We start from the raw sequence: 15,965 nt of genomic DNA, 5'->3' as shown, positions 1-15,965 counted from the left end.
TGCCCATGACCTATCTAGCCAGAGGTTCCTGACCCTGTTGACAGTGTCAGTATAGCCACAGATTTGACAGTGATAACCAATTTAAAAAATGGTCGGTAACTCGTATAATGTGCATGCCACTGTTGCACCAGAGAACCTATTTTGCCAGGCAGGGCAAGATTGGAGCTTGCAGGATTCACAGCTGGGTGAGATAGATGATTACATTTCTCTTCCAGTCACCTGCATCTTATCTTCCAGTCACCTGCATCTTATCTTCCAGCATTGTGAAGGCTAGCCAGTATGGATGAAGCTTCTAGTTGAGTATCTGCTAAATTTTTCTGTGGTCTGTAAATCAAGTATGCTGGTGTCATCACTAAGTCTAACTGCCAAACTCTGGCGAGTAAACAACATTGGCAATAGCCTATAATTGGGATTCATTGAGACATCACAAAAAGAGAACACAAACATTGGATAACACAAAACGAGGTGTCTTAGGGCTTCTATTACTGTGCAGAGACACCAAACCAAGGCAGCTCTTATAAAGGACAACATTTAGTTGGGGCTGGCTTACAGGTTCAGAGGTTCAGTCCAGTATCATCAGGTTGGGAGCATGGCAGCTTCTAGTAAGGCATGATGCAGGAGGAGCTGAGAGTTCTGCATCTTGTTCTGAAGGCAAACAGGAGAAGACTGTCTTCCATGTAGCTAGGAGAGTCTTCAAGCCCATCCCCACAGTGACACGGTTCTTCCAACAAGGCCACACCTACTCCAGCAAGGCCACACCTATTCCAACAAGGGAGCACCTCCTAATAGTGCCACTCTCTGGACCAAGCATATTCAAACCACAAGAGGTACCCATTCCTCTGAGACATTGAGAGAAAGGAGTTTTTAGGTGCTGTGTGGAGGTGAAATAATTTGAGTGTACTGTTTAGCACTAGAAGGTACCTTTCTAGGAGGAAACTTGGAAATGGCGGATGGTTACTATGGAGACCCTGTTGTTTCAATTATCCTGGAATGATAGTAGCTTCTGAAAAACAGGAGAAAGAAATGAAAGGTCAGTCATGCTCCAAGTGAGGTCTTGAGAGACCAGTGATGAGGTGTAGCTGTAACACTGCTCACTTGAGGGCATTCCATGTAACACATTCAAAAGTTTATCAGGCCATTAGTAGTCTTCTGTAGTTGTTGCTCTTAAAAGTAACATTTTAAAAAACTGTGTCTGGGTGCATGCTTGTGTGTGTGTGTGTGCCTGTGTGTTTGAGAGAGAGAGAGATTGAGAGAGAGAGAGGATGTGTGTGCCTGTGTGTTTGAGAGAGAGAGATTGAGAGAGAGAGAGAGAATGTGTGTGTGTGTGTGTGTGTGTGTGTGTATGTGTGTGCTCACTACGTGATGGCGTGCATGTGGAGGTCGGATGACAGTTTTGGTGAGTGTTCCACGGCTTGAGCTTGTGCTGGCATGCTTGAGTTTCATAGGGATTGACCCACTGAGCCTCCTCACTGACCATTGCCTTTTTACATTTGTTATTCAGCGAGGCCTTTTCATGACTACGTTTGGGCTTTATGCCCCTTTCATTTTGAAGAGTGTTCCCACTGCTGCACTTGACTGTTTTGCGGACTCTTCGTTCACTGCCTTTTCTGAGGAGTTTTGGAGAGTTGTCTGCGATTGATTACTTCCTTATAGCTACATGCAGGTTAAACATTTATAGTGGGGAATGTTGTAATTATTATATGTTTATTGCAACACAATATATGATATCATGTGAACTTGTATGAGCATTGGTCCAGGTGTGTTGTCCCCCAACAGAACTTACTTATGTAAGAAGTAATACTTTGAGACTATTCCTCATAAATTTAAAATTCTTGTTAGCATCTACTACTGTGTCTTGCCTAAATAATTTTGGCACTGAGAATTGTAAACTGAGTTTTCTAATTGTCTTCCTCCTACGTGTTTTTCTGACTTCCTGCCTACTCTTAATCTGCTTTTACAAGGTAGCCATAATCTTAAGACTGTTTTCCAGAATGAACGCCAACCATGCTATCATTAGTCATACTTACATCAACGTTCACACTGCTTCAGATAGGACAGTAAATGGTCTTTGAAGGCAACCTGCACAAAAGAGTTTCAGTCGTGACATTTTGTTTTTCTGCCTTTTCTAAGAAAGCTGTATTTACAAGAATATTGTAAAAGTGTTCACCACAAATTCTAATAGATACATTAATAGAAATGCTTTGTTATTTCAATTAGCATATAGAATACTGTATTTTATTATTACATTTCCATACATTGTTGATGTATGGAAATCATCTCTCTACCCCTTCCTCCAGCCTCTGATGCCCCCTCATGCTTTATATTCTTATTATGCGTATATCCATGATCCATCTTAAATTAGTTTCTAAATTTTAGTTGGAAATTCGAGGTTGAAATTCATTTTTTTTTTCAAGTTTATATGGTTGTCTTAGCACGCTTTTCTGGAGACAAGCTTTATTTCCCCACATCATTGCTTTGGGATCCTCATGGAAAGTCAGCTGCCCAGATGCCTGTGGACCTGTCTGGGGCCCAGCTCGATCCTAGTATCTGTTCATTTGTCTTTAACCCAGCAGCATTCTGTTTTCATTACTGAAGCTTTGTGGAAAGCGCCTTCTAATTTTGCTCTCTTTCAAGATTGTCTGTGGCAGTCTCATCTTTGTATTTCTTTTTTAAACACACACACACACACACACACACACACACGGAGGTTAAAAGAACTACATCATTTACACCTTCTATTTCTTCCCTACAAACCCATATATCCCTTGCTCTTTTTCAAATTCATGATCTTTTTCATTACCTTTTGATATTTAAGTATGTACATATACACACATATAAATTTCTAAATACACACACATATTTCTAAATACACAAACACAACCTGTTCAGTCTACATAATGTCTGTTTTCAGGGGTGACCATTTTGTACTGGATAATCAATTGATTTACTCTTCCCTGGGGAAGATGATTTCTCCTGCTCTCAGTATTCTTTAGTTTCCTGTAGTTCTTTGGGTAGGGTTGAGTTCTCACGGGCTTTCCCCATCCATGCTATCCATATTAGCAAATCCGTTTTTATTGTCTGTGTTACCATCAAGGCAGTCATGGTGAGACTTTCTGGCTGTAGCCTCTGACATTCCTAATAGAGCCCGTCTTGCAGCAGTCTCCCTGGTGCTCTGGCTTTGCAGCCTTCCTGCCCCTCTTTAGCATTGGCCCCTGAGCTTTGGTTTGAGTGTTACTAGGTTTGTCTCCTGGGACTGGGCTCTGCATTTTGACTGATTGTGGTATTCTGTAATGCCTCCATCTGTTGCAAAGAGACATTTCCTTGATGAGACGTGAGTACTGCACATATCTCTGGGAATGAGGACAAGTGTTTAGAATGTAGTTAGAGGTTATGCTGGTTTAGTGAACTGACTGCTCTGTAAGCAGGGCAGTCTCCCTGTTTGTCCTCATCGGAAGACAAACTGGCATTTTCATAACATAATAGATACATAGAAATGTTTTGTTTTTCCATTAGTTTGTAAAACCATGGATTTTATTATTGCATCTCCATAGATTTTGGTCCTCATCTTCTACCACTTGTTTGGTAGTTTCTGTTTACTGTTTGGGTGTTGTCACGGGGACTGATGTAGTAAAATGATCTGGAAGATGCAGACAAGTCCCTGGAAGCACAAAGGGCCTTTTCATTCTCTCTCTCTCCTGACGATGGTGCATGATGGGTAGGATAACTGCAGGCTCTCCTGCTTCAGGAGCAGGACAACACATGAGCATGTGGGTTCCCCAGGTTGCCCTGCTGATATGTCTGTCAAGCACGGGTGTCCTGTCTGACCGACGCCCACTCCAGCAGCATTTGCAGTGCATGCACAGTGCTTGCTTTCCCTGCATGGCTGGACCTGTATTTTGTAGAACGTTTGTAGAAACTGATGTTTGTCATTTAGCTTGTCCATGGTTTATAGACATTACACTGTCACTTCATGTCTCAGCCCAATCTCCCTTGAGAAGAAACCATTAGCACTTCCTGGAACAAAGAGGGCAGTAAAGCAAATATTTTCAGCTTTGTAGACAATTTCCTTCCTTCCTTCCTTCCTTCCTTCCCTTCCTTCCTTCCTTCCTTCCTTCCTTCCTTCCTTCCTTCCTTCTTTCTTTCTTTCTTTCTTTCTTTCTTTCTTTCTTTGTCTTCTTCTTCTTTTTTTTTTTTGCAGATGTTCATTGTTGCTGTTACAGTATGAACACATCCACGGTGATACAAATGGCACAGCAGAGTTCTAATAAAACATGCTTTGGCTGATGTGAACTAAATAGTTACTATAGAGATTTTAAATGTTTATGTGGTCTAGCTTGCCTCTTGTGCTCTGGCCATCTCTCATGACAAGAGCATGCTGACGGTTTCCCTGGTCTGAGGAGCATGGCAGGCAGAGCAGACCTAACCCCAACACAGTTTGAAATCAACATGCATGAGGCAGAGTTGCTTACATGTGACTTAGAAGACCCGTGAGCTTCAGAGTAAATGAAACCTGTTTTAAGTTTATGTGGTTTGTCTGCTCAGCCTAATTATAGCAATAGCTAGAATGCTGTTGACCTAATTGAAAAAAAAATCATGTAACAATATTTTTAAATTTTAAAGCATTGGTTTTTGTTCACAGCACACTGAGGTTGCTTCCTTCAGAGATTTTCAAAATGGTCTCTGATTTGCTGATTCTGAGGAAACAAGTAACACAAACACTGTGCTAATGTTCCCTAGTTTGGAGGAAAAGAAAAGAGAGCTGTATAGACTTTTGGCCAGGTCTGTAAAGAATCCTAACAGCAGGATGTGTGGACTTAGTTCCTCCTGTTTTAAACCTACTGTGCACAAAGTACATTTAAGAACGGAAGAAAAAAGAAAAAAAGAAAACTCACCATCCATCGGTAATCTTGGCTAGTGTCTGATATGTTTCATGAACATGGTCCTTTAAGGAATTAATTGTATGGTTTTATACACACACACACAAACACACACACGTATATGCTCCACTTAACATCAGAGTTGTAATCCAATTAATATAACATAAGCATTATCCTAAATCATTCTAAAGGCTTGAAAAGGATACATTTGAATCAGTCATACATGGCTTCCCATGTAACGACTTGTCTAATTGTTCCTTTGGTTAAGTAGCAGGTTTGCTTTCTAATTGAATTGAGTAATTTTATGATAAACTTTTAAATGAAAATGTTTTTGAAAGGCTACACATATGTGTACACGTGTATGTAGGTAAGATATTTTAAACAGTCAGCACACTACTGAAACTACCAAGTGAATACAGTTTATCACCAAGTGAACACAACTTTTTTTTTTTACTCCTTTGGGTCAAAAAATAGAACTTTACCAAGTTCCCTAAACACATTCCTGCTTTGAGCTTCTAGTCACTATGCCCCTCTCTACCTCTAAGACACATTAGCTAACACATTAAATGGCTGTGGTTTGGTGAGTTTCCTCTAAATCTCTAAAAGTAGAGTTCCTGTAGCAAGATACCAACTCATGTCATTAAATTGTTTTAAAAATAATATATTACCCCATCAACAGATATAAATGTATGTAAAGGACTTCAGTTTCTGACTATGGTAAGGTAGCAAGCAGAGCCAAGTTTAAGGAGAGAAAATGTACTGTGTGAGACCACACTGCCTGGGGGATCTTAGCAAGCTATTTTCATATTGTTTCATTCATCTTAGAGGTGGGCCTGGTATGGACTCTACCAGTGACGTGACAGTTTAGAAAGGTGAGCATACAAATTTGGCCACAAGTACCACCCAACAATGTCCACATTAGTGGCTAAAGCAAAACATGTATGTCAGTGGAGCCAGAAGCACAAAAAGTCCTCCCCAGAGGACTGGCCCTGGATGGAAAGCTGTAACGCTCAGCACTGCAGCCACCCATCTTTTTCTGTTCAGTGGACTTCCCCATCCGTGAGGAAGCTGCTCATTTGGATTACTGCTCCTCAGTGTTATTCAAGAGGAAGCATTCCAGGTCTTGGGGAACTCCTATATATGGCCATAACTTCTGGAATTATCAATCTGGTGTTTGCATTGTGCTGGACTTTGGGGGTTTAAATACAACCTTCCTAAGAAGATGCCCCGAAACATGTTTGTTCAAGAAGAGGTGATGGGGAGTGCTAAATATAGTGATGTCTTTCTTTAGAGCAAACACCTCCTCCCTAGGAGCAGCTTTGTAGCTAGTTCATGTGATCTGCTCCTTTCTTTGGGGAGATGTGTGGAATATGGCTGCCTAGCCCATGGAAATAACAAGACTATGGAGACTTACCTGCTGGTGTAGCCAGGAAGCTGGCTCCTGGTTTCCAAGAATGCTTTGGTATTGTGCTTAATACCCTAGCTTTACCTTTTCCTACTGTAACTTTGTTTTCTTCATTGATACACTTTTCCAAGCAGCCACTTAGTAATATTGAGTGCAGTGTTACTATTTTATATATTATATATTATGTTATAAAATATGTATTTATATAATACATATTTTAATGTATTCTTTTACTTGCTCTTTGTTTCTGTCAAGCATACATGTCTATGTCACAGCACTGTGGCTCAGTGAGAGTGGGGGGGCAGCATGTGACAGGCCATCAGCATAGGTGTAACGTGGATACAATTTCTCTTCTGTTCTCTCAGGTTGCTTCTCACTAGGGATGGTGGAGTTGGATGGAGACTCCTTCAGTCCTCCTCCAGGATGAACCATCTTCCAGAACACATGGAGAACACTCTGACGGGGAGCCAGAGCTCACACGCTTCTCTGCGAGACATCCATTCCATCAACCCTGCGCAGCTCATGGCCAGGATTGAGTCCTATGAAGGAAGGGAAAAGAAAGGCATTTCTGATGTCAGGAGGACTTTTTGTCTCTTTGTCACCTTTGACCTCTTATTTGTAACGTTACTGTGGATAATAGAGTTAAATGTAAGTTGGTTTTGCTCATGACTTGCTAAAACTGTTGAAATTTTTTTCTCATTATTTTTGACTTATTTAGTGAATATCATCTCTTCAAATGATAACAGTGTTACCTGTCTCCATCTGATTTAGTCTTCTCTTACTGTTAGTGTTAGTATGTGAAACACATTGTGTAAACTTAAAATTTACTTCTTCTGGGATTTTGAAATTTGAATTCCCGGTGCTTAGCTTAATAATACAGAGTTGAACATATACAGCTTGTTGAACAAATTCAGCTCTCTCTATTTCATAAAACTTCGTAGGACATAGTTCTGGTCATCGTGCACAGGCTTGGTTATGTATGTCTCAAATACATTCAGGAAAACCTGCCTTAAAAATCAAAACCAATTATTTTCTGTTTTTTTTTTTTTTTTTTTTATGTTTACCAGCTATTTTTGTTAAAAACAACAACAAAACAGTTGGTGCTGGAGAGGTTAGGAGTATTGGCTGCTCTTCCAGAGGACCCCGGTTCTAGTTTAAGCACCAAAATGATAGCTCACAACCATCTCTAACTCCAGTTCCAGGGGATCTGATGCCTTCTTCTGGCCTCTGAGAACACCAGGCACACACGGTGCATAGACATACATGCAGGGAAAACACCCATTCATTTAAGATAATTTTTAATATTAAAATATATGTGTAAAGTGCTTCTGAAACATGCTTGCTATATCTGCTTTTTAATTCCCTTGTGTAAGAGTTTGCAAAAGAGATTATTTCTTCATATTTTATTGAACAGATCCTAGAATAATTTGGGGAACTTTGCAGTTATGTTGCCCTATAATTATCTATAATAGTACTATCAAATAGAAGTATAATACAAAGTTTAACATATATTATTTTAAATTCTCTATATGTACACTAACAAAATTAAAATAACCTGATGGAATTTTATTGTAATAATGAGTTCGGTTAACCCTGGTATGTGTTGTTTCTCAAAGCCTTGGGTCTGGTTGCTTGTGTTCCCCACCACCTAGCCTGAGCCCTTCTAGAAGACTCCTCTATGCAAGCACTTCACCCTTACTTGTCCATGGTTGCTTTCATTCCACAGTTGCTCTGGCCTCCACTTTCAGACTGGAACAGGCTCCTGTCTGTATTAAGACAATAGTGTTCTCTCTGCATAAAATTATTAATTTCCTGGATCCTCTTGGATTTTGGGATTTTATCATGCTGCTATCAGTTTAAATGGCACCATTATTCTGTCACCCTGTCTTGTATCTGTGTGTTGTGATTCACTGTTGTTGGTGTTACCTTTTTACACATTGACAAGCACCTGAAGATAGACATTGTTTTATTGAAGTAATTCCCGTATTGGAACAATGCCCAACCCTCAGTAGGTTCCCAGCACGTACTTGTGGGTGGATGAAGATCTTCGTGGCAATGGTGAACAACTTGATTAAGCTAGAGGCAGGTTGGTAGCAAGAATACAAAGTCAGAAGCTGGTGAAGAAATGCTGCTCCAAGTGCCTGACTAGAAGAAAGAGCTCATCTGAGAGGCACGTTCAGGAGACAGGGCAGACTTGTGTCTACGCAGTATTTAAGACTTATCTGTTGATGGAACCTAGAAAAGTATAGGCACACACTCCCCCTTACCTGAGGTGCTTGGGCTTTATCTTAGGAATGAAACCCAATTTAGTGACATTTATTTATTCATAGTTTATTCATAGTCTGATGGCCAGTTTACACTCTTTAGTGGACTTGAAGTTGAACTGAGTCCCTTCCTATGAGGCCAAGTGTGAAAGTTCCCATTTGTAGTGATGTGTGTACTTAGAAAGCCTCGGGCTTTTGAAGCAGTTCAGGTTTCATATGCCTGCATATGGGACGTGTTAGTCTGATCTAGAAAGATGATAGGGAAGAGATCTTGTTTGCACTGTAGTTAGTCTCTTTGAGACCCCCTGAACTACAGATTGTGAAACAAGGATTTAAATTACAAGTTTGGGTTGCAGACATAAACTATAAGGACTCTGCTTATAGGCAACAGAGTCAAGTTACAGTGCACACAATAGCAAGGGAAGCATTTTCCCAGTGGCCAGTGAGCACCCATGAAACAGAAGTAGAGGGAGCTGTCTGCTAGAGAACCTGGGCTGAGGCCACCAGTAGTAATCATTCTTTTACTGTTTGGGCAGCAGCTTTCTGTAGTTTGCAGAGACACAGCATAAGGTTAGGTGGCTACTTGCACATGACTTCTCTTCTGCACTTCATTCGTACAGATCAATAGCCAAGCACGTCTATAGCTGATCCATACTCACCACTCAGACCCCTAAACTCCTCAAGAGTTGTAAGGCAGAGAGTAGTAGTCATACTTTGCCTTCCTTTCTCTGGCACATGCGCATCAGTGAAGTAGCTAAGACCTCCCGTTCTGTGTGACCGTTTCTATGCCAAGTTGAACAGCTGTGGAACAATTCCTCATTAATTCCCCCTCTTACCCAGTTACCTGGTAAATTCTATCTGCCTGTCTGTTAGGACTGCGTTTGTAATGAGAAACTTGAATTGACCAGGCTGAGCCATAGCCTAGGGCTGTAAAGAGACTGCCTGGACTCCATGATTGGCCTAATATATGAGCCCTACTTGATTTTCTTTTTTAATTTCTCTGCCTAGTTTAATCTGTAGAATCCTGAACTTGATCATTTCAGTTTAATTTTGGTAATATGAAAGGACAAGCAAAAAATTTATCCTGTTGAATTTTATTGCCCTCATTTGCTGTACTTGTGTTATATACTCTTGTAGGCCAAATTTATTCCTATTTCTTAAACCAAATAATGCATTTATATCTATTAGAGTGTCAAAATTTTAAATGTCAAGAGCAAATTAAAACAAAACTAGCCACAGAAAATGTTGGCACACATGTCTTTTGTCATAATGGGCCTTGGGAATGAGTGCTGTGAGGTCAGGGTTCCCTGGTCCTTCCAAGAACTATGGAGACAGACTCAACTGGGAAGAGGTCGTTATTTCATATTTGAGCATTTGTGAGTTCCAAGGAGGTATGCAGGGAAGCATATAGTCTCTCTCTCTCTCTCTCTCTCTCTCTCTCTCTCTCTCTCTCTCTCTCGTGTGTGTGTGTGTGTGTGTGTGTGTAAGTATATATATGGTATATATTAGTGTTTCATTCTCACTTCTCATTCTGCTGTTTGTTCTCCAGGTGAACGGAGGCATCGAGAACACCCTGAAGAAGGAAGTGATTCACTATGACTACTACTCCTCTTACTTTGATATATTTGTAAGTATTTTTATATCCTGATTCGGATGTAGTGAGATGGAAACCAAGAGGCAAGGTCCCTTGAAATAGGCCATAAACGCAGTGCCACTTTTCCTTCCTTTGAGCAATGAGCATGTTTGTTTTCCCTGAATTTCCTGCCAACTCAGTGAAGAAACTGATGGGCAAGAAAGGGAAAGAAAGGTGAATGAGACCAGGAGCCCTCCTCAGGAGCGCTCAGCGGCTCCAGAGCTGCAGTAGAACTCACTGACAGGTCCTGGTCCCTGGAGGGAGTGCTGGTCTGTCTTTGGGTTTTTGTTTGTTTGTTTGTTTTGTTTTTCCCCCTGTTTGTATCAATAGTAGGGACTTGATTTGAAACCTAGGGCTGCACTTCTGCACGTTGCACATGACAGTCTGGGATCTGATGACAGATTGAAGCTGCTTTACTTTTTACATATTGTATATAACTTTCCTTACTCTTTTTTCCCCCTCAGCTTTTGGCAGTTTTTCGATTCAAAGTGCTGATACTTGGGTATGCTGTATGCAGATTGCGCCATTGGTGGGCAATAGCGGTGAGTGCACATCACAGTGGGTCATCTCCCAGCAGGCTGGTGGCCCGGGAGCTCACAGCAGGCCCTGCTGGGAGGTGACAGGATTTGGAGGATCAGGTTTCACCAGCCTTTCCTAAAGTCTTCCCTCCCTTTAGTAATTTACCTGTGATCTTTCTGCAGTGAGAACAGTTAACTCCGTTACTGGCATGGTCTGTAAGGGGGGCGGGGTCTAGGGGGCCAGGAGTAAACCCTGGTCTCCTCCCGAGAGTGGAGGGCAGTGCCTCCGACTGAGATTTGTGGGAAATGCCTTGCTTTGTGAGTTTGTTGTCACATGATGTTCTAGTCTCTGTTTTGGTGATAGCCCCTCCCCCTGCCCTCAGTCCCCTCCTGATAGTCTCTGTTGGCTGCTTTTCTATTGAAGTGATTTTAGCATCTTGAGAGTGGAAGAGTTTATTTGCTCACAGTTTGAGATATAGTCTAGTACAGTGGGGAGGGGAACTGTGGAGAATGAGGCAGCTGGTCACATGGTGTCCACAGTCAGGAAGCAGAGATGAACTCTGGCGCCCAATGTACCTCATTTGTGCCCAGTTCTAGACCCCAGCCCATGGGATGCTGTTGCCAGCATCCGGGGTGGGCCTTCTGACCTCCATTGAGGTTTTCTCTGGAAACCTCCTCACACACATGTTCAGGCTCATCAGCTAAGCGGTTGTAAGCCCCCATGTCCACAGCCCTGCTAACCAACTGTCAAAGACAGAAGAGCCATTGCTGCGCTCCTCCTTTTGTTCCTCTGCTCTCTCCAGATGAGCGGACACCTCCCCACCCCTGCCTAAGCCTTTTCCTGTGTCTAGCAGAGACTGCACCGAGTCTGTTCATTTTCCGTACATATTAAGAAAGTGAATGTTGGAGACAGTTGGCTGCCTGCATCATTTTTGCCACGTCTTTGAATGTCCTGGGTGTTGTTCATCCCTTCCTACAAACCTAGTGATTGAGATGGAGGATAGGTGCAGAGCCCTGGTGCTCCTTATACCAGAGGGAGCTCAGGGCTAAGTTGAAATCCAGCAGTAGCATTCTCTGGTTGGGCTGGTGCAGATGCGAGCAGTGCTGCCTGAGACAGTCATCAAGGTTGACCGCGTGTGTTGGACCTCTTGTCATTGTGAGTCTTGGTTCAAGGATGTAGCTGCCACCGCAGCAGGCCTCATCCCTGTCTCTTGTTGACCTCCTCACCCCTCTCTGCTTTTCCATCACATGCTGCATTTGGGGCATTCTATTCCAGAGTCTCCACGCAGACTCCTGTTTGTCCGACTCTCCATCTTGGTATCTGTTACGGAAGAGATTCACACAGATGTGTGCGCTGAGTCACAGTAAAGCACCTCCTTTCATTTTCAGATAGAATTCACTTTACTTACATCAGTACTGTGTCACATCTCAGTCTGCAGAAGGAAAGTGCTGACGTAGCAGATCCAAGTTTCTGTTTCAAATTATTTACGTTATTTGCAGGAAGGGAAATCAGCTAAGTCACCTAGAAGCAACTGATGTCAGTCTCTAAAGTCAATTATTGTCTGGTAGTAAAATGTTTTCTCTTAGCATGAGTGTGTATATCTGATTACTCCTGCTAAGCATGTGTTCGGTGTGTTCCTGGCCTCTGTCCTGCGGGTGACTTTAGTCATTTTTGCCATTCATTCTTAGGCTTTCCCATGCTCAAGCGTCAGTTGGAGAAGTGGGTCATAGGGCTCAGCGTGCAGTGAATGCTCTGGCTTTCACAGCCCTGGGAGACAGAGCCCCATCTGCATGTCACTTGTCCTTTCTTACACGTATTAGAGTTGTACCTTGGGCTAGAGAGAAGTTTCCCAACACATTAGCCTTCTACAGCTTAGGGGGAGGAGTGTTGTATATAGCCACTTAGGTTACATGCCTCAGAAACCCCATTTTGCCCGGAATGGTATGCAGGAAAGCACAAATACTATGGAAAGTAGCAGGCTGGGCACAGTCTGCTCTTGGCCCAGCTTTCTTGATGTGGGGGTCACTCACAGTGCTGAGTGCCCTGTTTAAGGAGTGTTATATTATGTGTCTTGCAGTTAACAACAGCAGTGACCAGTGCCTTTCTATTAGCAAAAGTGATCCTCTCAAAGGTATGTGTGACTCTCCTCCCTGTGCTGTTGCTCTGTGCCCCGAGGAAGTCCTCCTTCCCTCCCATGTGAGCTGAGTACTGGCTGCTTTTCCTCAACACCTCCTGTTCTCTAGCTTTTCTCTCAAGGGGCATTTGGCTATGTATTGCCCATCATTTCATTCATCCTTGCCTGGATTGAGACGTGGTTCCTGGATTTCAAAGTGTTACCTCAAGAGGCAGAAGAAGAAAACAGTAAGTTGTTTTTTGGCACATTCAGCCTGCCAGGCTTGCACATATCACACTGTTGGGAACTGATGTGGCTTTTTGCTGTGAGAGAAGTTTCAGGGACCAAACTGAGGCAGGTAGGCACATGTTCTTCAGTGGCTGTGTCAGAGTTGAGGGTGAAGTGGGTGGACATCTGAGTGCATAGGGACTCGAGTGGCTCCTCGTTCTGGCTGGGCCATGTGTCCCTTAGAAGGTATGGCCGTTGGTTAGACGGACATTCGTAACGTAAAGAGAAGTAGGCTCTCTTCCTTCTCCCTGGGCGGTTTGACCGTCTCGCATTGTAATTCCCAGGTCTGTAAGCATTCGTCTAGACCAGAACTGTGTATTTTCAGGCCAGAGAATATGGAGCCAACACTAAGTGAATGGAAGAAGCTGCTTTAAAGCAGTCAGCAGCTCTGCAGACACATCTGCCAATTCGCTGTACAGATAGCAGGCTCAAGATGGGTCACAAATAGAGCAGTTAAGTGCCTGGCACTGGGACTCTGATGGTCCAGAGGAGAGCTCAGTGGCCGGCTCAGCAGTCTGTTGTCCTCCCTTGAATGATCTGACAGAGCTATGACATAACCTCATGGGTATGTAGTGTGCTCCGACGTTAGGGAGAAGGGCCAAATGGTCCATCGGGAGCCATGAAGTTGGTTACTGGCCTGGGGTTCTTCTCTGTAGGAGACCTTTAGTGGAGATACAATGCCACCCTCCTTCTAGGAGGGAAAGGCATCCTAACTCGGTTTAGAAGGGCATGCTGCTTTAGACACGCCCCTGCTGGAGCTTTTCCCAGCATCTGGCTCAATTTGCCCCAACAAGAAGAAAAAAATCTTGTGTTTTATAGAAAATTAAGCATAATTATAGCTCTAAAAGCAACAGGACCAAGGATCACTCTACATGAAGTTTGATTTGAAGAAGTTTTTTAACAGAGAAGGCAAACCAAACAAAAGAACTGTAATTCAAGAGTGAATTTACAGAGCACACTAAACGGTGATCCTAGATGCTTCTGCCCTTGTGTCCTTCCTTCAAGCTGAGAAGCGGCCTGTCACGTTACTGTAGGGAGGCCACTTTTTATTGTAATAAACTCCACACTCTGCAGTGTTCACTTGACTGAGGTTGGAGTAGTTATGCGATTAAACCAGGTTCACAATATCTAATAAAGGTGAGCAGAAAGGCTGGAGACGTGGCTCAGTGAGTAAGAGGACCTGCTGCCAAGGCTGACAGCCTAAATGCTGTTCCCAGAACCCACATGGTGGAAAGAGAGCCAACTCTCACTGTTGTCTTCTGATTATACACCGTGACACATGCTTACCCCAGATACGCATGTATACACAAATACATAAACATTACTTTTTTTAAAAAGAAGGCAAAGGCAAAGCCACCTAGAATCAGAAAAAAAACCAAAACATATTTTCTTCCCAACATTCTACCATATGTAGATCCTAACTATAATATATACATTACATATAATGTGTGTGTGTGTGTGTGTGCACTCGTGCATGCTTGTGCATGTGTGTAGAAACACGTACCTGTGGGTACAGTGTCACGTGTAGAAAGGAGAACAGGAAAGGCAGTATTAGGTACAGGACACAGGACTCATGAGAGGATATGGAGCTAATTGCTTTTCTAGTTTTAACTGTTTTTTTTTTTTCCTTTCTTTGTGGTAGATAAGCATATACGATTATAATTGATAATGACAGTATAAAACTCTAAGTGGACCCCATGGCTTCAGAATGGTTATGCTAACTGTATAGATGTTCATGGAGAGGTACAGCGTTCAGGGCTGGGCGGGTGCTTGCTCTGTGGCTATGCTCATTTAGTTGTGTGGTAGTTTTATTTGTGAAGGTTTTGTTTGTTTGTTTTTTAACACTAAACTAATTTTTATGTCAAAGAATGAGTCCATATTTTATGAAATGTAAAGCATCATTTGCCTTCATTGTAGTGGCACGAAGGAAACTTACCTGTTTTCTGTGTGTGGCCAGGGACTTGCTACCACAGTTCCTAACACTGACACTGATTTTAGCAAAGCAGCCTTAAGGACAGAAGGTGTTCGTCCTTGTATGAGTTTCTGTCATTTATCTTGTTTGGTTTTGAAGTTGGTGTTGATGTTTGTAGAGAAGTGAGACTCGTCAGGAGAGTGATCTGAACACTGAGCCCAGGCGTAATTGGAAAGGATTATTTAAACTATTTGTTTTCTGTCTTTCTTTAATCTTCACAAGGTTGGTGTGTCGTTTAATTAATGAAATCTTTATTTGATGGTTGAAAGATTCTCAAAGTACCTTGTTTTTCTGACAGTTTATTTGCTGTATTGAAATGCGATTTTTATGACAGTTAGTCTTGCTGGGCAGCTGCCAGGACAGTGATGTGGATCTTACCATCTGGTTCTTCTCTCCAGGACTCCTGCTCGTTCAGGATGCGTCCGAGAGGGCGGCTCTCATCCCTGCAGGGCTCTCTGATGGTCAGTTTTACTCCCCTCCTGAGTCTGAAGCAGGTAAGCCATCGCTGACTGTTCGTGTCTTGGTCCATTTTGAAGCCCCCTCCATTTTTCTGTCTCATATCCTGTCTATTTCCCAGTCTGTTTAGCAGGCCCTGACCATGCCATGATGTAAAACTAAGTAAGGGAGTCTCCCAGGAGACCAGTGGTGACAGATGGCAGGAGCAATGGGCCTGACCAAAACATACAAGGGCTGGACTATGCATTCCCAAAGGTGTGCAGAGAGCCAGTTCTATGGGAAAGCGTGGCAACAGCAGTAACCTTTGGGAAAAATACAAACAGAACTATACTGAGGAACCACTGTACCATGTTAACATATGAATTACTTGTTAAAATCCCTTGTACATGGAAGAGGTCAAACCCACATGTACAGCAGTTGAGAGGGCAACATGGTGCA

At 42.6% G+C, this 15,965-nt stretch overlaps 1 protein-coding gene across 6 annotated transcripts in view; it reads left to right on the top strand.

Annotated features, from left to right (window-relative positions):
- Positions 1-15,965, top strand: part of Stard3nl (STARD3 N-terminal like) — a 38,138-nt gene that overhangs the window by 12,505 nt on the left and 9,668 nt on the right. For all 6 annotated transcript variants that reach the window (NM_024270.3, XM_030247456.1, XM_030247453.1 and 3 more), the window contains exons 2-7: positions 6,648-6,930; positions 10,096-10,173; positions 10,644-10,721; positions 12,776-12,829; positions 12,942-13,059; positions 15,470-15,565. In NM_024270.3, coding sequence (NP_077232.2) covers positions 6,706-6,930; positions 10,096-10,173; positions 10,644-10,721; positions 12,776-12,829; positions 12,942-13,059; positions 15,470-15,565 — 649 coding nt within the window. In that variant the 5' untranslated portion in view covers positions 6,648-6,705. The remainder of the gene's footprint in view (positions 1-6,647; positions 6,931-10,095; positions 10,174-10,643; positions 10,722-12,775; positions 12,830-12,941; positions 13,060-15,469; positions 15,566-15,965) is intronic.

Source organism: Mus musculus, chromosome 13 (assembly GCF_000001635.26).
Source record: "Mus musculus strain C57BL/6J chromosome 13, GRCm38.p6 C57BL/6J".
In the NCBI taxonomy this organism is placed as follows: Eukaryota; Metazoa; Chordata; class Mammalia; order Rodentia; family Muridae; genus Mus; species Mus musculus.
The sequence above is the reverse complement of the archived record's forward strand: the minus strand, read 5'-3'. Positions and strand labels throughout refer to the sequence as shown.